The following is a 26,959-nucleotide window of genomic DNA, read 5'->3' as shown; positions in this document are numbered from 1 at the left end:
GGAATTCAACAAAATCAACAACTTAATTTATCTACAATAATTCTTAGGAATTAAAGATCCTAATCGTCTCCTCAATATACTAGGAACCTATTTCCTCAACTCTCAAGACTTTCTCCATTGGAAGATCCACAAACAAGTGAAGAATCAGACATAGCCGCAAAACTGTTAGCGGTAACGACCTTTGAAAGAGAGAGAGATCTTATAGACGCTCAACGACGAACTGATTCCGAGTGGAGCGGACTATACAATTACTTAGCAACTAAGAACTTACCAAATGATCCAGCCATGTCAGCAGAACTAGTAGGTAAGTCATCCCATTACCGGCTAGTAAATGATGTTTTGTATTATAGCCGGAAAACAGACGACACTGGAAGTTATAGACCAGTAATTCCATACGAATTAAGAAATGACTTACTACAAGAGCTACACGATCATCCAACCGCTGGCCACTTAGGTATGCGAAAGACCACTAAAAAGATTCAACAATGTTGCTATTGGCCCGGAATGAGGAAAGACATTAAAGATTATGTACTGGGGTGCAATACATGCCAGATAACGAAGTTCGACCAGAAGAAAACGGCCGGACTAATGCAAGTCCCCAAGGTAACAAAACCGGGGGAAAAGGTAGGCATAGATATTATGGGACCCTATCCTAGGTCCAACAAAGGTAATGAGATGGGCTTTGAGATTATAGGAATTTAGTTTCCAAATACAGCATAGAAGTGGAAAGGAGAATCAATTGCCAGACGCCTTATCTCGACATCCATTGGAAGATCCACAAATCCTGTGATATTTCTTCTCTCTAACTGCAAATTTTCACCTTCGGATGACCTGCAGAATTTCAAAAATTCACATTTTTCGGAAGTATACCAAAATATTATCATAGAGTTAAAGTCAGGTTTTCAAAAACAATCACTAGCGACCCACTTTCTCACCAAAACTCTGCTGCTTGCATCATGAGTTTCAGGGAGGAATGGGAAGAAATGTAATGACCTTGAATGGGTCCATGCTAGATCAAAAAATAGCAGGCACTATGTGATTTCTCCCTCTTACAGTGTGTGCAATTTATTCTGCTTAAATTTGCATTTCCATCCTCCTCATTTTAAGAAAATTTGATTTTTTGATGTAACTTGAGTATTTTTCTTATTTAAATAAAATTTACAAATTAATGTAAATAAAATCATGAAATTTTTTGACATAGAAATGACTTTGCATAAAATCGATTACTTAATTGGCTAAGTTTTTGTAAGTGAATAAAGTGTTTTTAATAAAAAATTTATATAATTGTGTGCAAAATGGGCTTAAATAGACTTGGCCACATATTACATAATAGAAAGAGGAAATGCAGAGACCTTAATAAGTCGGGGAATGTTAGGAAATAAGATGGAATTACAGTGGTGCCTCGTACAATGTACTTAATCTGTTCCAGGTGCACGTCCGTTATACGAAACGCATTTTCCCATAGAAATACATGTTAAAACATATAATTCGTTCCGCAGCATAAAATAACCGTACTGTACCATAAAAAATGAAAATGGAGCAGACACCAATTATGCCTGGTAGTCAGATGTTGTGAGGAGGAGGTGGAAGAACACTTTCTTTACACATTCATACAGATACAGACTTTTTACACATTGCAGCGGGTCTTTTTTTATTGTTTTTTAATCGGAGTCAGATTCAGGAGAGGCTACCGGAACTTGCAGGGTCAACTTCTCTTGTTCCATCCTTTGTTTTTTGCCCGCTGGCTTCTTGAAAAACATGACCAAGGTGGTCTGTTTCTCTTTCTTCTTTAACACCTGTCGGAAATGACGGACAAAGGTGTCATCGTAGAGATCATTGATCCTGTTGGCCTCAGCTCTGTTTGGATAATGAGTGTTGGTAAACTCCTGAACCTCTCCCCATTCGACAAGAAAGTTTTTGTCAACTTTCACTCCTGATGATTTCTTGCTTTGTTTCAATTGAAATCACCTTTCTGTTTTTTTAGAAGCCATGATGCATTATAAATGACTTAACTTGCCAGATTATATGATACGAATAATTCTTTATTAATTAAGATCACTAAACACTTCTACGAGCTACTCTCGCTCCGTTTGTTTTTTACAACCTCTTTTCGTCCCGCCACCTCGGCATCTACACAATTACATTTCGTTTATTTGAATCGTCAACATATATTACATTACATTTAATGTTTATTTAAATCATCAACATATATTACATTACATTTCTACTTCAGATATACTAATAATACATTCTAATAATACTAATATATCCTAAAAATAGCAGATTGTCATTGGTAACGGCAAAAGAGTGGAAACATCATTCGCACTTGTTCGAAGAAAGTCCATTGTTCATCTCACGTAACTGCCGAACGGAAAGTCCGTTGTTTGCAGCAAGTCCGTAGCTCGAGTCACATAACGGTCAAACAGAAAGTCCGTTATTCGCAGCGTCCGTTATTCGAGGCGTACGTTATACGAGGCACCACTGTACCTGTACAGACCTTGTATATCATTATTTGGATTTACAAAAGAATTTAACTACGTTTGAACATATTGAATGAGAAATACAAATATTCTGTTATAAAACTAAAAAATGATGTTTTTGGTGTGTGTGTGTGTGTGTGTAATCAAACGATTTTTGATTAAAAACCTTCAAGTAAACAAGTAAAAACCAATTTCATGTGAAATTTTTTGAACATGAATGCAAATTCTCCTGCATAATAATTTTCTGGTAAAGAATCAGATTAAATTGATTTGGTAATAAAAAATTTAAATATACTGTATTGGCCCAAATATAAATTGACTCCCAATTTTGGAATACTTACTTTTTGAAAAAAATGTGACAATGTATTTATTTGCATACAAAAGAATTGACTTTTCAAGTTTTTAAATGCAAATTGCCATTGAAACTCAATCACTGCATCACTCATTGTCACCATTCTTGTGTCCTATTTCATAATTTGATTCCCAGATATTTGTAAATACAGTCAAGAAAACAGTATAAATGAATTTTTCATTAGTATTTTTTATAGATTGCATTTAAATCTTACCTAACTGATCAGACTTCATATTTTATACAAAGGAATGTAATATAGATGTCCAATGTATGTAACGATGACTTTTATTGTTTTTTTTTTTTTTTTTAACTGAAATTAGTTTCAATTTTGTTCTATAACTTATTATATTTTATGCATATGGTTGTACACTCAGCATATGTATTCGAGAAGTAAGCTTTCTTGCATATTTTACTCGTATTCTGGAAAGTGTGCTGCTGGTTTTATGACTGTCAAAAATGATATAAAGTTTATGTATTTCATTTTTGCTTATCTTATTTTTTCTAGGACTATCTAAAACATGTAAATTATAAATTTACACTTTACAACAAATTTTTAGTACCTTCCCCGATTTTTGATGTTCGCTTGATTAGTGAAGACTCCTAGGAGTAAGAGAAAAGTTACCAAAACTAACTGTTTTTATATCATAATTTAACAGAATCAATCAACTAATCAATTAGTATGATTGTAAATAAACACTTAATTCTTGTGCATAGTTTATGGACTGCAGTAGGACAGGTCACAAGTTGGCTGACTTTTGGCATCACTAAACAATCGACACCAAATTTTAGCATTAGTTTAACTCTATAAATATATTAACCTGTTATCTGTGATACAAAGATTTTTGTTCTTATTTCAGTCACTTTCTGAAATTTCTCATCTGCTTGCATATAATGTAGAAATCTAAGATTAATTTATATAAGTGTAAAGGATGAAACTAGATGATAACTTTAATTTGTCCCAGAACAGCATTTAATGTGTACTATATAGCAGTAATATAAAAGATTTTGTAAACAGAATAATCTTAACTAAAAAGGTATGTGAAAGAATTCGTTCATGGTGATTTTGGAAGAACTGTTCCAAATTTAGGACTGTTATTAGAAGCCGAAGTAGACATAATCGAATTAGATGTAGAGGTAAGCAATTTAGAAATGAAATAATAATGAAATTTGCTATCATTAATAAACATTTTCTTTGCAGAAAATTGATTTAGACTGGCCTCCTGTCCTATGAAATAAACTTTTCAAGGATTTCATCAAAACATTTATTGAAATATTTTATATTAAATCATACATAAAACTTTGACATTGGAATGAATTGAAAATCACAGTGTCATTTTATCAGGTTGTATATATGCAATAAAAATAGCTATAAAATTTTTTTACAATTTCACATAATCAATTTAATTGTAATTTTATAGTTAATTCAATAAACAATTGTTAATAATCAACATTTCATAAAATCTTTACTTTGACTAACATTTAAGCATAGATATTTACATTTCCAATAGGAAAAAATAACAACAGTTTTTATTTAAATACTAATGCTTTTATAGTCATAAAAAGGCACATAATGGATATATTTAGCTGCAAAATACTGAATATTTATAGGACTCATTTCTTAATATTTCAGATGAAATACAAATGGATTATTATTATTATGGTTTTAACTCAGTAGTTTTTGATTGAAATGGCCATTGATCAGTAGAGAATCAGAAAGTTCAGATGATGATATGGAACATATCAATCTCAGCATTTGATATAAAACTGTGTCCATATTTTTGTGTTTATGACATCCAGCTGATAAAATCTGATCACATTTTCTACATTTACAAAATTACTTATATATATAGTTTATACTCTATGGATGACAACTGAACAAAATTAAAAGCAGTTGTCAGATTTACAGGATTATAATGAAACTACATGTGGTGATTATGACAAATATAATAATTTAAAATTTGATTTCTTCCTGCTTATAATGTTAGTGTGAAAAAATCATCAGCAGTATTTGCTAGCAAAGGTTGGTAAAACCAAATTTTTTTTGTGATAGCAACACAAATGATAGATGATAATAGAAATGCAATAATAAAAGAATGATTAATACTAAATTTTTCAATTATAATAATTGGCATTTTCACAAAACTTAATTCTAAAATTAATTACATCTCAAAAAAATATACAAACTTTTATTTAAAAAACAATAGATTTTGAGAAACTTCACATCAGTATAAAAATTACAATTAGATATTTTGCATAGACACAAACATTTCTGACAAAATAAGGAATGTTTATCCAAACAGAAAATAAAATGTATGTATAAAAGATCTGTTTCTTTAAATGCATTCTCAGAAGTGTGTTATGAAAAATATCAAAATAAAAATGTGTTTTTTTATTAAAAAATAGTAAATTTTTGTAAAAATTTTGTTAAACCTCAACTTTTTAAAAATTCTATAATTTTACAACCATTTTTTCCTCCTATTACAACAATGTCTTATGTTGATAAAAGAAATTAAAAGTCTATATGCATTTATGAATTTTTTAAAAGTTCTTCAAAGCACAAAATATATCTGACATGATAAATATTAAGTATGATTTTTTGAAAACTATAAAATTGCACAGAAGTTCTTAATTGTAGAATAGAATCTTAATAGTCAATTAAGAAAAATTATTTCAGTGTTTAAAATAAAAAGTTTATGACATTTCATTATAGCTTATTTTTAAAATTTATTTGCTATTTTTAAGTTAAAATTTTTCTAGAATGTGTTGCCAGAACATTTTAGTTTATCTAAAGCCAGTATTGTACAGTATAAATAAGTTTATTTGATTACAAATATGCCAAAACTAAAACAATTCAGCAAGGAAGAAGTTAAAAAAATTTGGAAAATGAAGGCTGTAGGAAATTGCTAAAACACTGAAAGATTACCTTCAGGGGTACATTAGATATCTAACCTAGATATGGTAGACCAATGGTATTATCTAGAGAAGACCCGAACAAATTTTGCAACTAGTGACTAATAACTCTGTTCTCTAAGAAAAGCAGCTAATGCTAAACAACCATATCTAAAGCCAGACACATCAGTGCACGAATAATTGGCACGAGAATACGTGGACAGAAGAATGGAAAAAGTTTTGTTTGGTGATGAAAAGAAACGGAACTTAAAACAGGCCTGATGGTTGGTTTAGTTATTGGCGTGATTTGAGAAAAGAATCTGACTTTTCATAGTAGACAGAAAAGAGATGGAAGTCAAGGATTGGGCAGCTTTTGGATATCATGGTAAAACTCCAATAATAATCATTTGTGGCAAACAGAAGTCGGAAGACTATCAAAAACTGCTTGAAAAGTTTCTTCCTGCTGGAAATAGACTTGCAGGAGGAAAATTGGATGTTTGGTGCACAGTTAATTTGTAAGTCATAACTATGTTGTGTGTTTATTGAGTCACTTGCATTCTAGAATGTTTCTTATTGTTTGCAATATGATTATTTTAGTCACATTTGAATGACAACTTTCTGATAAACATATAGCTTATAAGAAACAGATATTTCCTTTCTTAACAGAATTTTTCTGCAGAAAACAGCCCTCAACAATAAGCTAGTACTGCTTGATCAAAACAATGTAAGCTTATTCTCATTAGATGAAATTAAGTACATTTTATTGCACATTTTATGTGGTAGAACCCTAGGCTTTTAATTTTCTTGAATGACAAGATTTAAAAAGGTTCTACCATATTTGTTCAAAACAAATTTGTGGTAATATAGTAAGGATTTAATTATTAAGACTTTGTTAAACCTCAACCTCAAATCAAATAATTTTCTTTTGAAAAATTTATTTGATTTTTGTTGGCTTTTATTTTGATCAAAATGTGCTCTAAAATTAAAGTTTATTTACCTATAATTATTAAATAATATTCAATAATTGTAAGTAAATAAACTTTAATTTAAAAAAAATTTTCTGGCTATCTTTTCCTCTTACTACTATATATTTTAGAAAAATCTTAATTTCAAAATAAAAATATATGTTAGTTTTTCATTTTTTAAATTTCTGGATCATTCAAATGATTTGTTTTTAAACAATTATCTTTTAGAAGAATTTAACAGAAATAAAATAAAAAAAAATACTTGTTAGATCTTAATGAACCATAATAAAAGAAACTTATGGTGATGATTGAAACTACATAGTAGAACCTTAAATGCTTTAGATTAAATTAATTAAATTTTGAATAATTATGGTGATTAATTTTTTATAATTTACATGTTCAGTATCCAAAAAATAGTATTAAGTGAAGATGTATTAATACAATACTTGCTGGAAATTAATATGAATCTAATTGATAATATATGACTAATTATTTAATTTCAAATTAATAAATTCTGACAAAAATTAAGACCAAGATTGTTTTAATTTTTAATCTTTAAAATGTAAATACTTATATAATATTTTACTATTTTAAAATCATAGTTTAGCCTCGGAAGCTTTCATATTTTAATCTAATGATACATGCTAGATTGATTTGATCAATGAGGTTATATTGTAAAATGGCAAAAAAATAATGTTATTGTGTGCAAAAATGATTTATATCAAGAAATATAAACAACTTAACATTGATGATGATAAAATATGTAATATTCAACATTTAACAAATATTTCTCAAATGAGTTCTCTCAGTACTTATGTAAAATTAAGACTAGTTATTTTTTATTGTTTCAAGTATCTTCAGAAGATTGACGAACTGTATTTTCACATAACTGACTCAATTCTTCTAAATCCCTTTCTATCTTTTTTACTTCATGAAGATTTTCATCTGTTTGTCCATTGCCTGAAGGTAAATTTTGGCCGCTATCAAATATTGAAGGATTTAAATCGAACCAATTAGTACCTGATAAGCTTGTATCAGTTTGTAATGAAAAATCAATGGTCAGACTATCAAATTTAACAGTTGCATCATCGACAGACATTTGCAATCCTGAATTTGGTAAATCATCTTCTAAAACATTTATAGATCCAGGAAGAGATTCTGCTACATTTGGATTATCTTTGACTGCTCCTCCTAATGGTGGTGGAGATCTACTGTTGTCAGACAGTGATGGCGGCGGTGGTGGTGTAATATTGACAGAGGATAGAATTCCTCCCATAGATAATGTTGAAGAAAATTCTGGATTAATATTATTATTAGGCTGATAAAATGAATGAAGTAATGCACCACCAGTATATGAAATAGCTGTGGAAACAGGTGTAATTGTTTCCAATGCTTGCTTTCCGGGGCTTGGGCTGGTATACAACCTTTGATAATCTGAATAAGAATTACATGAAAATGCATAATGTATAATAAACATATTATATTTTATTTTTAAAATTATATACAAAATTTATTTTTTAAACAAAGTAGTATTTGTATGCAGTAAGTAATAAATGAGAGAGAAGATTATTATGTAAAAAACTTCAAAAGTTCATCAATATAGAACTAATTTGTTTTATTTACACCAATTATTGATCCCAAATGATGCTAGCTAACAGCTAATAGATGTTATTGATTTTAATTCTGCATACTTTGCTTGCAGAATTAAACTAATAACTTATTTAAGTTTCTACATAATAATCTTTTGTGTTAGCTAAGCACTTAATTGAAGGGTTCAGTTCAATAAGACCTTAACCTTCATTTTTGGGGAAACTCAGAATCATACACAAAGTTATGCAAAATAATAGTATGTACTTTCTGTCAATAGATGGCTCTGATGTGAGCTTACATGATTCCGCAGTAAATCTATATCATTTTTCTAATCAATGTAACAGTCATTTGTTTTGAGCAATAAGGTGCTAGACTAAATAAAAATGGAAGGAGAAAGCAGTCAAATGAATAATAGTAATAATATAATCTAGGTCATTTAAATTGATCCTGGGAATGAATATTCAGAAGAGGAGGTAAGGATTAGTTTTATATCTATAAAGAGAGAATTGAAGGATGACACTTTTCACTTCAAAGTTCTATACTACAAAAAATACACACATTTTTAAGCTAATATAGATTTGTTTATTTACTTATCTTAATATTGTGAGAGACATGTATGTGATAATACTTATAATTATTAATTTCAAATGTCTACTCTTATTGTTCTGCGTAACATTATAAATATTGGTAATACTCGTAATGTCAATGGATATTTCTGAAATTATCATAAAATAAAAGTAAAAACAAATACTGATAAAATTTTATTCTAATGCTTGAATGTAAATTCAAAATGAACTAATGTAATACAAACAATTATCTTTGTGACTTTGTCACAATGCCAGGCTGCAATTTTTAATCAATTTAATTTAAAATATATGCTGTTCACCTCAGATTAGTAGTGGCTTGCCTCTGTACATCATGTTTTTCCTTTAACAATAGAGTTGTGCCAGTCATCTAACTCCTTTCATAGAAAATTTTTTGAATTGAAATAACGTGACTTCTTGTTTGCATTGTAAATTCATATATAATTAATCAGGGGTCTCCTGCCCCTAAGATTTCCATATCTGGTCTCATCTTTCATCTACCTAACTTCATCTACCATTCTTGAGATTAAGATAAGACAGACAGATGACAGTGGGAATTTATAGGTCTACAATTTTTTTCAAATTGCACCCCAATAAGAAAATAACTATTGTTACTTCAGATATTATTAATGTAATTTAAACATAACCTAATTTTGTCCAAAATTGTTTCATAAAATAATTCTACCATTATGAAATTAGAATAAACTGATTTTAAAAAAAACTTTCTTTCTTTCTTTGTGATTTAATCTACTTACTGTTTTAGTATGAACTACATATATCAAGGAAGCCTGAGGTCAGTCCTATCAGCTGCTCTTCAAACAGTAGGAGCAAGAGTCATCATCAAGACTGGCAATGTGCAAAACATGAGGAGGAAAAACAAAGGTCAGCAATATACTTCACTGCCAAACGATTGCTGTAATCCATTGGGCTATTTTTCAGATTTATTATTATTAATTAAATTTAAGTAAATTGTTAATAAGAGATGATGCCTAATGTCTATTTCTTTTAATTTATTATAATTATTAAATTTAATAAAATAATCTATATCTATCTAATATTGTAAAGAGGTAATGTTTGTAAGTAAGTTTGTTTGCAGCAGGTAATCTCCGAAACTACTCATCCGATTTCAAAAATTCTTTCACCAATATTTAGAATGAAACCTCAGGGTGGACATAGGCTGTATATTATTCCGTTAAACATTCATATAAATTAAAATATATAATCTAGGTTAAGGCTTTTATGTCCAACAGATGGCGCTACAAGTACGACGCCCTAAGTTTGCTTTTATGTGAGGCATTATACTTTTCTGTGAAAATGAACTAAAGCAGATCATCTTCAATCTATCTATATAAATAAAAATGTAATGTTCGTTTGTTCCTACCGATTCTTTTGAAATTTTGACACAATGCTGCATTCGAATACGCACGTGTTTTTATATAATATACATGTCAAAATTCCCCCCACTGAAGGGAGATGGTTAGGATTAAGGCTTACCGTAAAGAACTCTGCTTCTATTTATACTATTTTAGATGCGGTTTTTTGCGTTTTTGATTGCGTTATAATAGAGTACGTCAAGAAAACGTACACTAAGAAGAAATTTTTCGAAAAATTTCCCCCCACGGGGGAAGTGTTATACATTTATAATAGATACATTTTGAGCCATAACAACGCGTGGCGGGGTCTGCTAGTTTAGAATATTCTGGAAGAAAAGAATTGTCCTGGAGTGGGATATGAACCTACAACTCCCACTTATGCTACCTGGACTCTCAAGCACTTCTCTGCTTCTAGGCATATTTAGTTGACCCCAGTTGGTGCTATGTGTAACTATGGATTGTTGTATCTAAGATTAAATGTCTGGAAGTGGAGAATCATTCAGGGTCCAGGTAATGTAATAGGCAATGTATTCACATGGTAAGTGGCAGTTGTGGATTTAAGTCCTGCTCTGGGTTGATTCTTTTCTTCCAGAATATTCTTAATTATTTTATTAAAATTATTAAATTTAATAAGAGATGATGCCTAATGTCTACCTTTAGTAACAAATTACTTAAAATTTAATTATTAATAGTAGCTGAAAAATAGCCCAATGTATTATGGCAGGGCTTCTTAAACTATGGGTCGCTTAGTGAAATCTTGGGGTCGCGAGATTTTAATGCAAAATATTGAAAATAATTTGTGAGAGTTTGAAAATGGCACACTTTGTGTCATAGGTTTCGTGAGTTGCGCTTTGTGTCACTTCTGATTCAGCAACACTGATTGTAGTGTGAACTAGTGTAGTGTTGTCGCTTTTCAGTGTATTCAGTTGTCTCTGTTCCATTGTAATACAAGAGTTAACTGTTAGGGATTGTATACCGGTTTACCGCTTAACCGATAAATTGACAAAAAAACATTCGGTAAACTTACTGGCAAATTTCAAAAATTTACCGGTAATTTGGTAAATCCATACTAGAAATTTTTATGTAGAAAATATTGCGTTTATGGATATTTAAAAGGGCTAAAGGGATATTGAAAATAAAGAAAAAACAGGTAAGTGTAAGCAACAATATACCTAATTATTAATTTTATGTGAGATATTTTTTGTTTAATTTTAATTTAAACTTAATTGGGTTTGACAGGCACTGTAAATTGTACAGAAAGCTCTAGTTAACATATGTGAATTGTGCTCTGCAGTTTTTTGAGATTTTTAAAGGTTTAAAATATTTACAATCAACATTTTTCTTAAAGAGTAAGTAAATATCTCCTTTTTTAATATTTAAAAATAATGATACGTATATATCTCACATATTTTTTAAATTAATAGCAATTTTGAATACACCACATTATGACAGGACATTAATGCAATATTATTGTAAAATAACATTAAAATTTGAACCGTAAATAAATTTTTTACTTCTAACAACTGTTTAAAATAATTAAATACAGTAATACCCCGACTTACACGAACCCGGAGTTACGCGATTTTCAAATCTCGTCGATTCGTCTTTTGTTTGGGCGTCATGCAACCCTCGATTACTCACTCCCCCCCACACTATTGTTCAGCTTACATGTTCGGACGTGTCGCGCGGAATCCACACATAGCTACAATTTATTTCTGTGTTTGTTATATCTACGGAGACTTGAGAGACTCTACTATGTCATCCAAACGAAGTAGAACTAATTCTTCCGCATCAAACAAGAAAAGAAAAACTTTATCTTTGGAATGTAAAGTTAACATTGGGTACGTTCGTAAAGTCGAACGAGTTAAGCGAGAATGAAGTCATCGTTATTCCTATTTCGTTAGACTTTTTGAACGATTCGTTACTAACGCGTTTAACTCGTTTGACTTTACGAACGTACCCATTATTAAAGACTTCGATACAAAAATGAAAATTTGTGAATTGGCAAAGAAGTTTGATCTACCGGAATTGTCGGTCAGAACAATTATAAAAGGCAAAGAAAAAATTCTCGAAGCTGTGAAAAATGCTCAATCTTTAAATTCAAGCATCATTCATGAAAGTCAAAGTATTATTGCTGAGATAGAAACAATGTTAAAATTATGGCATAATAATCAAGTAAATGTGAAAAATTGTAAAATAATATAGGCCTAATTTGTTATACATATGTATTATCTAAGATTTTATTAAACATTTTTTTCTATATTATTGTTTTCTTTAGTCTCCGGCCCCAATTAAAAATTATTTGTATGTATTTATATGCGAAATTATACCCCGACTTTCGCGAATTCGACTTACGCGGTTATCGCTCGGTCCCACCTATCGCGTAAGTTTGGGGTATTACTGTACAAATATTTATTACAAGATTCTAATATTATGCCTTAAGATTGTGCAAAATATGTATTATTCTAACCCTATTTTCTTAGAGAATCCCCATTACTCTCACGAAAAGAACTTTCTTTAATTTTAGATTGTAGAACCAGGTGGAATAGCTTACTAAACATGCTGGAAAGATTTCTATTACTTAAAGATGCTGTCCGTCCGAAAACGTCTAGAAACCTAACCTAACCTAATCTGGATTATTTTGTATGAAAATGATTATTTGTGGCTCTCGATAAATGTACCCGAGTTCCCTTTTCATTTTTGTGTTATTATATTTTAAAAAATTATTATTGTTCCGTATGTGTTTCAAAATGTCTTTTAAATTACTAACAACAAATATGAAAGATTAAGTGCAACCTTGTAACAAATTTCATTTCCGTCCAAGTTAAGAATGATATGACTCATGGAAAACTGCGCGAACGAACATAAGCAGTGGCGTAATCGTCCGTTATCGACCGACTCCAGACCAATTTTGAATTTGTAAACTGTCATTGCAATGGACAGCTGACATTGTGCTCTGGAAGAAACAATTTGTATCACTCTTGCTACGGATATAATTTGTAATCTGGAATTTTTTGCATACCTTTTTAATATGTATTTAATTGCGGCTCGCGAAAAATTTCAAATTTTGAAAAATGGCTCGGACTATCAAGAAGCTTGGCCACCCTGGTTCTATATCTTTGAAATAAAAAATGTGAAATGGAAATCAAAATGACTTATATTTTTTATCACCTTAATTTTATTTTCCAGGAAAAAATTTACCGGTATTTTAATTTTCATTTACCGAATTACCGGTAAATGAAAAAGTCGGTAAATTTACAATCCCTATTAACTGTAGTAGTACACCATTATTGTTTTTGCAAATATGTGTATATCTTTATTTTATATTTTTTTGGGGGGTCGCGTAAGAAATCACAATCATAAATGGGGTCGTGAATAAAAAAAGTTTAAGAAGCCCTGTATTATGGCAATCATTTGGCATGATTAACATCTGGTTTTGAGATATTTATATATGTAAATATACTTCACTATTCATCAATAAGGTTATTCAAACTAGAAAAATAGGTGAACTATGTACTTGTCCAAAGGAATGTTGGAAGAAAATGAGTGAAGATGCAGAATATTATTTCCATTCCATTTGGAATTTAGGAGTTTATGTAGAACAAAACAAAGCTACGCAAAAGGTGAACCCCATCCAAGAAACATTTTACTTTTCCAGATTCAGTAAAGGTCAATGGAATTACTATAACTATTTGTAAGAGCGTTGCATAGATTTCTTGCATTGCATAGATTGCAAAATTCATGGAAGCAAATCCAAGTACAGTAGAGCATTGATTATCCGACCCCTGATTAACCGTCACATTGGTTAACCGACCGTTCTAGTTGGCAATTTCAAATGTCCGCTAGTGATGTGGCGCTACAATATTTGGGTGTCTTGGCTACTTGAATATTATTTTTGTTAAATTTTTGCGTGTTTTAGCTGGCAACACTGGCTCGACCATGAAAGGGAGCCCAGTATTTAAACGAGACTTAATTTTCTAATTATGAGTGGTTGTTTGTTTTGTGAGCAATAAAATAATTTAAAAATAATTTTTAACGATACAATAACGACAATTATTACTTTAAAAAAATTTTTTGTTAGGCTTAATATTGATGAAAATTCAATGCAAAGTTGGTTAATAGCNCTAATTATGAGTGGTTGTTTGTTTTGTGAGCAATAAAATAATTTAAAAATAATTTTTAACGATACAATAGCAACAATTATTATTTTAAAAAAAATTTTGTTATGCTTAACATCGATGAAAATTCAACACAAAGTAGGTTAATAGCGATATACTAATTATATGGGATATACTAATAATGTATTTTTTTCATTCTTTTCGGTTATCCAATTTTTTCAGTTATCCGACCAACCAGAGTCCCCAATTGAGTCGGATAATCGATGCTCTACTGTAATTCAGAAACAAATCAAGAATGGCAATGTAGCTGTCAAATATGATGGCAGGGAAAAGCTTAACAATAGACCAAATACTTTTTCTGAAAAAGATCTTAGCTGGGCAAGGAATTTTAGTTAGTTATAAATTTCAGAATGGAAATTATATAGTCATAGTCACATTTGAAAATTCATATCTTTAAGAAAAACATTCCTAATGTTAATTTTAAAATTAGAATGTTTTAAGCTCTTGCCAGAAATCAGAGTTAAGATTTAAATTGACTGTTTACTGTATATAAGGGAGAATCAAAAAGTAAGTTGCAATTGGAGAGAACTTTTTGTTCATAAACAATATTTAAATGACATCTGGTGGCAACATTGGTAATACTTCTGGCTACAAGGCAGAGCAGAGTTGTCAACATGATTGTAAAGGTTGGTCTGTTTTCAGTCATGAAAAATTTCATGTCCAAATTGGAAGTTGTGCAGTAACTCGTTTCTTATGGGAAAAAAGGTCTAACCCCACTGAAATTCAATGTCAGTTGAAGGAAGTATACATTGAGAAAGCAGTTGCAAAATGGTATACATTGTTTCAGAATGGGTGCATGGACATTGAAGATGTCAACTTTGACAACGATGTTTACCATGTTAATGAACTGATTTGTTCAAACAGATAAATCATGATAAATGAGATTACCTGATGAATTGGATATTTAGACATAGACATGGAAATGGAAATGCACATCATCAAGAGAATGGTTATCACATCATCAAGAGAATGGTTATCACATGGATGGAAATACTTCTGAGAAGTAATAGAAAAACTTGCGTTACACTTTGATAAATGTTTAAATTAACTGGTGATGTGTCGAAAAGTAGTGCTTTGGATTGTATATTCACACACAAAAATTTTTGACCAATATGTTTCATATATATATTTTTGGTATGAGTGCAACTTACTTTCTGAACTCTCCCTTGTATTTTTGTTTTTTATAAAAATTCAGTTCTTTGTCAGATCCAGTTATATATGATAAAATATACAACTCCTTTGTTTACTATTTTTTATCATGTTGATTTCTAAAGATCGATCTTGAATTAGTAATTTCAATTTCTTCAATTCTGTAACATAATTAATTATTATTATTATTTTTTTGTTCTAATGTTATTAAATATACAAACCACTATTAGTTATTCCCTTAATTCTGTATGATTTACTTATTTCCAAATGATCCTTAGTATAGGATTAGTAAAACCTGTGAAAGCAAAATTTCAAGGGGCTCTAAACTTTTTGGTTTAATCAGGTTGTAACAAGAAAGCATAATTGCTTCAAAATGTACTTTTTTTTTTTTTTTAATCAATTTTCAATCAGCACATAGTAGTTTCATTCATTGAAACTACTACTAAAAAGTAAAAGGATCCAGAACATATACATTGGTGTGTATGTATTCTCAAACAAACAAACATGCAAATGTTCTAAGCAAAACTCTTTTCTAACATGTCAATGCATCAAAAAACCAAAGTGGAAACACAAATACAGCTTAATGCAGATGGAAACAAAACATTACAGAAGAAACTTCAGAAATTATTATTATATTATTGAACACAAAATTGAGTGGCACGTTCTTACATACCAAAAAATTTTCTATTAAAGTGAAACCAATAGAAGACTTTTGTTATGACATGGAACATACTTTTCAGTAGCATGTTTAAATCTAAATTTGTTACAAGATTTATGTGCAAATTACTTAATGTATTCACTGTTCAATAATAAGCTCATGTTGATCAGAAGTATTGTGTGGTTAGATTTAATCATGAATATTATGTTTTTGAAACAATTTACAAGCTCTTTAATGTCAATTATGACATTAACTAAACTAGTCCCTAAAATCCATCATGATACAAAAGGAGTTGAATTCATTTGTAATATTTTTGTCAGGCTTTTCAATTCAATATTTGCTTAACTTTCATTAGTTATATCTCTGTTATTAATTGTCTTTAGCAGGTTCTAACTCATGGCCTGTCTAAGATGCAAATGAAAATCATTTTGCAGAAAAAAAATTGACAGGTAATGCTGAAATAAATGTAATATAATGGTTTTCACAAGTTTCCATCTTAGAAAAGCTTCATCTCTTGCAAGTTGTACTCTAGTTATTGTGAATAACCACAGCAATTTATATCTTGCAAAAAACTGCCAGAACAGAAACAAAATCTGTATACAGCATCTCTGAAGTGCCCATTGAAAACATGACACTTTAAGGCTACTGTCTTAGTCATTCAGATATCAACCATTTTGGGATCTGGGGACCTATTCTGATTTGTATCATTAAGCTAACAAATACAATAAAAACCAGTTTCTATCAGAACCATGTGATGGCATTTAATCAACTGTGAAAATGCTATTCCAAGCCTTACATTTCATTTTCGGTTCCAATAGCCACGTGCGATAACTAAGCTTTTCTTATCAATCATTCTCAAAGTGCCATTAGAAACATAACAAAAGTAAAAGAACATGGTGACTTTAGATGTAAAGATGATAATACTTCACCAGCAATTGGAGAGAGAGAAAATTAGGGCCTCGAGATTGAAGGGATCTCAAATTTTTCCACAAAAAAGAAAATCAAATTTTGATATACTTTTTTTTTTACAAATCAACAAAACTATATTTTACTTTTTGATTTTTGTAGTATTTATAATTACATAAATAACCAATATTGTTTATATTACATTTCTAGTGATTTCTTCTTTTTACGTAAAATATAAAATTAATTTGATTTTTATAGGTAGCTTTTAGCAGCTTTTTGCAATCAAAACAACAGAAACAAAATTTTTAGTGTTTTCTTCTTTAAATTGTACCTTATTTTATATGTTGCAAATACTTTTTAACAACAAAACATTTATTATTAAAATTAATATGTTTATGTTAATTCTCTTTTTTATATGATTGACTTCTAAAATTGTAAAGGGTTGGTAAGGGGTCTCACACAGAGTTCGGCTTAGGGTCTCAAAATGTCTAAACTGGACCCAGTTAGAACCAAAGTGTTTTAACTAATATCTCAAACTGACAAGTTGTAGTTCATTGGCTGCATTGTCCCTTCTTTGATGACATTTTAACACAAAACTATTTGACTAGTGCTAGTATACAAAAATACTAAAACCATGTGCTTTGCTTAGAAAATGGCAGATTGCAGTCACGTGACAAAAATACAATGTTAACTAAACTGTGATTGGCAATACAATGGGCGGCTTTTTCTATTTAAAGCATCAATACCATCGTAGAGAGTATATTCTGAACAAATTAGTCATCAAGAAACAGCAAACATTTTAGTGTTGTATCATAAAAGTATGCTTTGAAAATTGAACTTTTAATCATCTAACATCTACAGATTATCATATATAACTCTTCAATCTGTCTAAAATAAGAATAAAAAAATTAAAATAATCTAGTTTTTTGTTCAGCACTTAATTTTTACCTTAAAAGCCTTTTTGCAATATGTTTGAAAGCTATTTCAATACTAAATATAGTAGTAACTAGTAAATATACTAGTATAATGAAGCATATAAATCTAAATATAAAAGAAAGACTTTTATCATTAAAAAATAATTTAAAAAGTTACCTGAATATGGAAGAGTTGTTGATATGGGAAGAGAATTTTCAGCAGGATGCACAGATGACGATGGCTCATTAAGTTTTTTAAATGGTAAAATATTTGAGGCATCTAAAATAATTAAACAAACAAATCAAAATAATATCTTGGAGGCAATAATTTAAATAACAAAATTATTTCATAGAATGCATTATTAAATAAATTTTCATTGATGGCAATTAAAGAAAATTCATTAGCTGATCTATTTCAATAATTATCACCACAAATTTTAATGAAATTTTCTAAATAAAACATGTTACTGTTTTTTACAGAACAATTATATTAACATATTAAATATTTTTATTTCAAAATGATTTAAATTAGCAAAGCATAGTCTTGGGTTATATGCAGCCTATGATCAGTTTATTTTTTTAATAGCTCAATTTGCTATTATATTGACATAAAACTGAATATAAAACAGGCCTGTATCAAGAATTTCAGCAGTGACTCCACACCAAGCAAAAAAGTCATTGACTATATATACAGGAGTCAGAGTTGCCAATTTTCGGGGATTGATTTCTCTGTCCCCAAATGCATAAAGTAATTCTGAATATCTCATTTGAAAGATAATTGTTTTCTTAGGTAGTAGACAAAATTTTTTATAAAGGGGTTGTTTAAATATAAGCAACCAAAAATTGCCAAAAAAATATTTGCTGTATTTTCTTCATTTAGCACTGTGAATGCTCCTAGAGAAAAACTACTACTGGGATAGAAAGTTCAAACTTGAAACTTAAGCCTTTCTCATTATCATAATCTTGCAAAAACTTCCAGGTCAATACGTCAAAGTTTACAGGGGTTCCCCATAGAGCTATTTATTCTTATTGCTTAATTTTAATGCTTGTAAGGATAAAATTGCATGAAAATGAATGATTTCCATTCGAAATGTTATTCAGAATACGAAAAACGCAAATTTATGCAAATTAAAACTTTTCAGTGATTTTTCTAAAAGGTGTATTGAAAGTGTCTAAGATGGCAGCTGTCGCCAAGGGCTGACTGAACTATACATCATTGTATTATTACTTCAAGACAATTACTTCAAGACAAAATCGCAAAATTCTAAAAATAGAAGCACTCTGGTTAAAAGGTTTGAGGAGTATTTTATTTATATACACCGGTGTGTAGAGAGATTGTATTCAAGACGACCATTAACCAAAAACAATTGATATCCAAACAAAAACATCTGAGATGTAAAAAATCTGCACGAAGTAAAATCTAATGACAGTTTATAGTGACAGTCAAATTTTTTGTCGTAAGATTTTACTTGGTGCAGTTTTTTTAAATCTCAAATGGTTTTTTTTGGATAGAGTAATACAATGCCAAGAGAGGCATGGCAACAATCAAAAAGGGCAGGAAAGTATTAGTAAGATGACATAAAATCAGACTGATCACCCACTTTCCATCAGCTAGCAGCTTATTGGACTGCAACTTGAAAATTGCAGACCTATAAATTCCCACTGGCGTCGGTCTGTCTGTCCTTCCTTATTTTTGAGAACAGAGTTAGATAGATGAAAGTCCAGACCACATATGGAAAGCTTAGGAGACCTTGATTAACTATTTATGAACTTCTGGTCTGGACCAGATGTCACATTATTTGAATTCAAACATTTTCTCCAGAACTGAATGAGATAGATCAGTGTTCTTCCAAGTTTTTCATGCCTGCAGACTGGCAAAAATAGGAATATTTCATGGACTGCACACAGCTGCACTACTATGGGAAGAAATTCAATCACAATCACTCTCATTAATACACGTGTTGCTTACATTAATTATTATATTGTTAAAGTATGCAAGGATAAAATGTTATTTACCCAAATTTCATGAGATATCACAGATAATGTAATTAAACATTGACCTAAACTTCCACTATTTTAATTCTTTTTACCTCTGTGTCCTTAATATAAAAAGAAAAAGTAAAACATTGTCTATTTGGACCTTGTTTATAAAAAAGACTTATTATACTGGTGTGATTTCCTCTATTTACTAATTAGAAACTAACACCAGTATAGTAAGTCCTATTCCACTGTCTTTTTTCCTTTATTTTAAGTTGACTTAAAAAATTAGGTTAAAATTGAACTTATTATAAGTTACTGAAGTTATTATATATTTGTATGATTGATTCGTTTGAATTCCAATCATAAAACTCAGCAACAAGTTGCTTAACTTTCCTGGCAACATTTGGTGGCACCATCTGCTATCATATTTTTATTTTAAAACTTCTTATATTTATAACTATTATAAAATGGTAAAAAGCATAATTTTGAGGGTAGGGATGGTTTTATAAAAAATTGTAAATGCTAATGACAAGTAAAATAGTCATTAATTAAGTCTGACCCTACTGGAGATAAACACAACCCCCTTTATCTCCCCACCCCATCAACCTTTAATAACCAAAATTTAATAGCCTCCTAATAAACAAACAACCCTGCAAAATTTCAGAAATTTTTGACAAAAAGCACAAAAGTTATTAAGCTTCAAAGAGGGTGAACCAAATTGTGTCTCCTACACACATAGGAAAAAAAAACCCAAAGTTTTTTGCATTTCTCAACATTTCAAGATGTCCTGAGTCCAAAAATGTAAAGATCTTGAGGAGTCATTTTTTGCCATACTTTCCTTCTGTTACATATAACAGCCTGGAAAGTAAAAAGAAAAATTACAATCAATTTTTAGGCTAAAAAAACAGTAATTAGGGCAAAAAATTCTTCATACTTCTTCATATATTTAAGAAATTCTATAACCTTAAGACAGAAATAAAAACCATTGTTTTAAAATTACAATTTTTAGTTAGTGTGACATTAGTTTATGAAATTTTTTGCAGGACTGGTGTCGTGAACACAAGGTTGAAGAACTCAGAGAGATGACTGTATTGTTATCAGGAAAAGTATGATGTACTGTACAGGATCAAAACAGTACACTATATGCTCTCAATTTTAGAAAATTAAAAATCGCATTCCTAGAATTGTGTTTATTGTGCCAAGAAATGTCTAGAATTGTGACAATGCCACAAAATAAAACAATTTAATAAAATTGACAAAATTACTATATTTATTGACAAACTGAAATTATTCATATATACTTATTTTTAATTTATTACCTCCAATATATGGTGTAGATTCTGCAGCAGAACTAGAAGCAGTAGCTGTTAGTGGATTCATGGGAAATCCTAGAAATATAAAAAATANTCATATCTCTCTCATGTTATTTGTAAAAATTCATTTGCATCATCTGTAAATTTGAAAAATCCTCAAATTTATTAAAATTAACAATTAAATTTAATTACTTTATTTAAATAAAGGAATATTCCAATGTAGCAATTACATAGTAATTCATGTACAATTGTAATTGTATAATAAAATAAAAATTGCATTTACTGGTCACACTGTTCACTTTGGCATGGCTGCCAGATACATCATGTTTAAAGATTGTGTTTATGCAGACATGAAAAATTCAAGAGGAGAGAGAAAAACAGGAGGGGAGTAAAAACCAAGCGTACCAAGGTAACATGCCTTCAGGAATACTCCCTTGTTTTCCCTCTAGTTGTGTTCATGCAAAAGTGAGAAAGAAAAATCCAATGAATTTTACAAAGAAATAAGGTTAAAGAAAAATAAACAAACTACACTATTAACATTTTCTTCCTTTTATTTATAGTGTTTTTATGCAGCTTATTGAGCCATTTTCTTCATGTTTGACAGATTGCCATCATCACCATTTTATTGCAGTCATTGTACAGAAGCAAGGCTGCCTAACTGGTGTGTGTGCATGTGTGCTTGCACGCACAAATTCAGAAGGAATAAAAAAAAAATACAAAAGTTTAGCAGATTGAACATTTGAGGATGAGGGAAGTTTCTTGTTCTCTGGTGAGTTTCTTGCACATAATGCACAAACTGTATTGTGAGTGCAAATTCTGATCCCAAAAGTTCTTTTTCACCTGTTTTTCCCTCTTCCCACATCTGCATAACTGCAGCTTAATGCAAGAGCAAGAGATGACTTGGACACACAATAGATTGTATTTATGCTTCAAGCATGTTTTTTTTCACCACTTTACACATAGTTTGGAAATTGTTAACTCTGAAGCGAATTTTTGTTGAATTTTGCATTCAAACTCTGAAGTTTATGAGATACCACTGTATTTTGATTTGTTTTTGTTTTGATTTCATAAGTATCATAAAACTTTAAGCTACATTATTATCTGTAGTGAACATTTAACTATCATATAATTAAAAACATACAGTCGACCCCCGTATAAGATCATTCTAATATATATGAAACAATGCAAAATATTTTATTTGGAATATATTAATTGTAATTTATTAGTAATTTAATACTTCTCAAAAATAATATGCAACATTTATTTATTCTGGATTATTTAATAAGATGATACATGAAATGAATGTGGGTACCATGAATGTACTATAAATATACTAATTTGAAAGTTTACATTATTAATGATAGACAAAGGTTAAAAAAATAATCACTTACGAGGAATTTCGGGTTTCACCCTATTGAATCGATATCCTCGATGAATCTGTCTTGGTACTGGAAAACCTCTACCTGAAATAGTCAAATTTGAATTTTACCATACATTTCATCAGACAATTATTATATTTTGAAAATATTTTATTATAATCTTTCATTATATTTTACAATATGAAGTTAAATAAAAATTTAGTCATCATATTTGAAGACTGAGACCACAGTATAATTTATTGTTAAATTGTTACGATAAATGGCCAGTTACTAGTCAACAGATAGTAATTGGCCATTTCAAATTTAAACCTCTTTAATAAGAGTTTTTTAAAAACTATTCTGAAAATGTTGCATGGCAGTATTACTGTAAGTTTCTGCTGTCAATATGTAGCAAAAAATTCCACGTATTTTTCTGTCATTGCGTGTGGCCAATAACTATACAACTTTGCATTTTTGTAAAACAAGGCACTTTTTGAATTTAAATGATTGGTGTTTAATTTCTAGATGTTGGTAGTAGAAAGATTATAAAAAATAATTCATAAGCAAATATAATACTTTCTGCTGTCAAAAGAAATTTTTATTTTAAAAATTCTACAAGTGGTCAATAACTGTTTGATTTACCCTATCATTCATTTTTATCAATTTCTACACGTTTTGTGATTATGCAAATAAATTTTTGTGTTATCTTTGAATGATTATTACAGTAAATTATTCAAAACTTAAACTAAAATTAATAAGTTTATATTTATTGTTTTGTTGACTTCCAAACCACCTTGCATACTTTTCCAGATGTAAAACATTTCTCGCACTTAAAAATTCTAATCTAAGCAAATGTTTTCATATCTGGTCTCGTCTTTCAGTTATCTAATGCCATTCTTGAGATTAAGGATAGTGAATGACAGTGGAAATTTATAGGTCTATAATTTTTTCAAATTGCAGACCAATTAAATAATAAATATAATTTATTTTAAAAATATAAATATGAATAAAATCTGTTTTCAATTGTTAACTCATATCTCTCTCATGTTATTTGTAAAAATTCATTTGCATCATCTGTAAATTTGAAAAATCCTCAAATTTATTAAAATTAACAATTAAATTTAATTACTTTATTTAAATAAAGGAATATTCCAATGTAGCAATTACATAGTAATTCATGTACAATTGTAATTGTATAATAAAATAAAAATTGCATTTACTGGTCACACTGTTCACTTTGGCATGGCTGCCAGATACATCATGTTTAAAGATTGTGTTTATGCAGACATGAAAAATTCAAGAGGAGAGAGAAAAACAGGAGGGGAGTAAAAACCAAGCGTACCAAGGTAACATGCCTTCAGGAATACTCCCTTGTTTTCCCTCTAGTTGTGTTCATGCAAAAGTGAGAAAGAAAAATCCAATGAATTTTACAAAGAAATAAGGTTAAAGAAAAATAAACAAACTACACTATTAACATTTTCTTCCTTTTATTTATAGTGTTTTTATGCAGCTTATTGAGCCATTTTCTTCATGTTTGACAGATTGCCATCATCACCATTTTATTGCAGTCATTGTACAGAAGCAAGGCTGCCTAACTGGTGTGTGTGCATGTGTGCTTGCACGCACAAATTCAGAAGGAATAAAAAAAAAATACAAAAGTTTAGCAGATTGAACATTTGAGGATGAGGGAAGTTTCTTGTTCTCTGGTGAGTTTCTTGCACATAATGCACAAACTGTATTGTGAGTGCAAATTCTGATCCCAAAAGTTCTTTTTCACCTGTTTTTCCCTCTTCCCACATCTGCATAACTGCAGCTTAATGCAAGAGCAAGAGATGACTTGGACACACAATAGATTGTATTTATGCTTCAAGCATGTTTTTTTTCACCACTTTACACATAGTTTGGAAATTGTTAACTCTGAAGCGAATTTTTGTTGAATTTTGCATTCAAACTCTGAAGTTTATGAGATACCACTGTATTTTGATTTGTTTTTGTTTTGATTTCATAAGTATCATAAAACTTTAAGCTACATTATTATCTGTAGTGAACATTTAACTATCATATAATTAAAAACATACAGTCGACCCCCGTATAAGATCATTGATTATTCCGTTTTATATGAATTCCATGTTGTACAAGTCACTTAAATTTTACAAATACGTGAGCCGTTCACAGCCCGGTACACGTATTTGTAAAATCTAAGTGACTCGTACAACATGGAATTCATATAAAACGGAATAATCAATGATCTTATACGGGGGTCGACTGTACTGTATTCTACATAAAAGCATGCTCTTGTAGATGGAGCAACATTAAATTGTGTAAATACCTAACAAATTTTCTATTTTTAAAACAACTTTTATACTAATTCTATGTCACAACTTGGTGCATTTATCGACACTTGGCAAATAGTTTCATCATCCACTTTTAATTCATACAGAAATGCGTTTCGGGCTTTTGCCCCTCTTCAGTCTGTTACATCGATAGATTGTGACTTGTGTATACAGTATCAGTCAGGCACCTTCCGTACTTCCCACTCCCCTCCCCTCTTCTCCCAACTTGACGGCCTCCCCCGCATGCCTTGTAACTTGTAACGTGTCACTTCCCCGAGTGCTGCACACAGCCTCACCTGCAACTGTATAAACATTCTATTTTAATAATTGTAGCCAGTTTTTATGAATGTCAATGCTTAGGTTCTTGTTAATATTATTTCTGGCTACAATCATTAAAATAGAATGTTTATACAGTTGCAGGCGAGGCTGTGTGCAGCACTCAGGGAAGTGACACGTTACAAGTTACAAGGCATGCGGGTGAGGCCGTCAAGTCGGGAGAAGAGGGGGAGGGGAGTGGGAAGTACGGAAGGTGCCTGACTGATACTGTATACACAAGTCACAACCTATCGATGTAACAGACTGAAGAGGGGCAAAAGCCTGAAACGCGTTTCTGTATGAATTAAAAGTGGATGATGAAACTATTTGCCAAGTGTCGATAAATGCACCAAGTCGTGACATAGAATTAGAAGAAACAAGAAGACATGGTTTCGACAAATAAATAAAACTTTTATACTATTGGAATAAAATTTTTTATTTTAACTTTTTATTTTTAACTAGCTGCATGTGCCCAGTGTTACTTGAGTTTTTGAGTGAGTAGGTGATTGATAAAGTTGGGTTAGGAGAAAGTGGTAAAAATAATGGTTTTAGTAACTAAAATGTACTGTACTGTACATTTATTGCCCTGGATAATAATAAACTGCAAAACACAAAAAAATTGCTCAGGCTAAATTTAAGAGGTGTTTGGATGGTATCCCATAGTATTTTTTGTAGAGTGTTTCAAAGAAAATTTATAACAAATTTGATGAGAACATATTGAATGATATAGAACTCTTTGCCTACATACATAGTTTGACTTTTATATATGTAGTGTAATATGTATGTATGTATATAGATATGTCTATTGTAACCATCATCTATCATGGAATAGTTATTGTAGCTATACATTCACATTCAATTTACATTGACAAAACAGTGCATTGCATGTTCATGCAATGTACTGCTTTGTTAATTATATTTTTTATTACTTTATATAGTAAAATTACAATTATACTATATTTCTATAGTAATAGAAATATAGTATAAGTTTCTTATATTATATTTCTATAGTAATATAGTATAAGAAACTTTTTATATAATAATGTTAACTAGATATTTTTGTTTGGAAATTTTTAGATTATTTTTTCTACAAAAAATATTCATTCTTCATTTACATTGACATATTTATTAATTATAAAAACAGGTGTAAATTAATACAATAAAACTTTTTGAATGGTAACTGTAATAAATTCTATTATTTCAAAACACTTAAATAGATCTAATTATATTATTTAAACTATGATAACTTTAAATAAATAATAAAATTGTTATAAAATTTACCTGAAAAAAGAAAAATTAATTACTCTCATAATTAAAAGATCACCTATATTTAGAGATAATTTTTGTGGGTCTCAAAGGTTACCTTTTAAAGCAGTTTCCACTGTATAAAACAAATACCACGTGCTATATCTTAAATTGATTACTTTTTCTATTTATTTTATTTCAGCTAAAGGAAATTTTAAAATAAATTAACTAGAAAGTTTTAATACATTTACTTTAACATATAATTAAATTCTTTAAACTTTATTAAGAAAGTTAAAAATGAAATAAAATTTATAACACTATCATTGTATAACAGTATTCCAATGATAAAATCCTAACATCTGATCACTTAATGATAA

General features: G+C 29.9%; 1 protein-coding gene and 1 long non-coding RNA gene across 2 annotated transcripts in view; one reads left to right on the top strand and one right to left on the bottom strand.

The window, feature by feature from the left end:
• The first annotated feature begins 2,694 nt into the window (after positions 1-2,694).
• LOC111625903 lies at positions 2,695-4,222 on the top strand. The gene is made up of 2 exons (XR_002756798.1): positions 2,695-3,966; positions 4,031-4,222. It is a non-coding gene; the product is annotated as an uncharacterized LOC111625903 (long non-coding RNA).
• A 2,669-nt stretch (positions 4,223-6,891) lies between these two features.
• Positions 6,892-26,959, bottom strand: part of LOC111625902 (putative transcription factor p65 homolog) — a 59,624-nt gene continuing 39,556 nt past the window's right edge. The window contains exons 9-12 of the mRNA XM_023369160.1: positions 22,723-22,794; positions 21,338-21,406; positions 18,217-18,318; positions 6,892-8,120 (exon numbers count right to left, since the gene is read on the bottom strand). Of these exons, the coding sequence (XP_023224928.1) occupies positions 7,534-8,120; positions 18,217-18,318; positions 21,338-21,406; positions 22,723-22,794 (830 nt within the window). The 3' untranslated portion in view covers positions 6,892-7,533. The remainder of the gene's footprint in view (positions 8,121-18,216; positions 18,319-21,337; positions 21,407-22,722; positions 22,795-26,959) is intronic.

This window comes from Centruroides sculpturatus, unplaced genomic scaffold (assembly GCF_000671375.1).
Source record: "Centruroides sculpturatus isolate CEXI.00-Female unplaced genomic scaffold, Cexi_2.0 scaffold452, whole genome shotgun sequence".
Classification (NCBI taxonomy): Eukaryota; Metazoa; Arthropoda; class Arachnida; order Scorpiones; family Buthidae; genus Centruroides; species Centruroides sculpturatus.
This window is presented reverse-complemented; position numbering and strand designations above follow the sequence as displayed.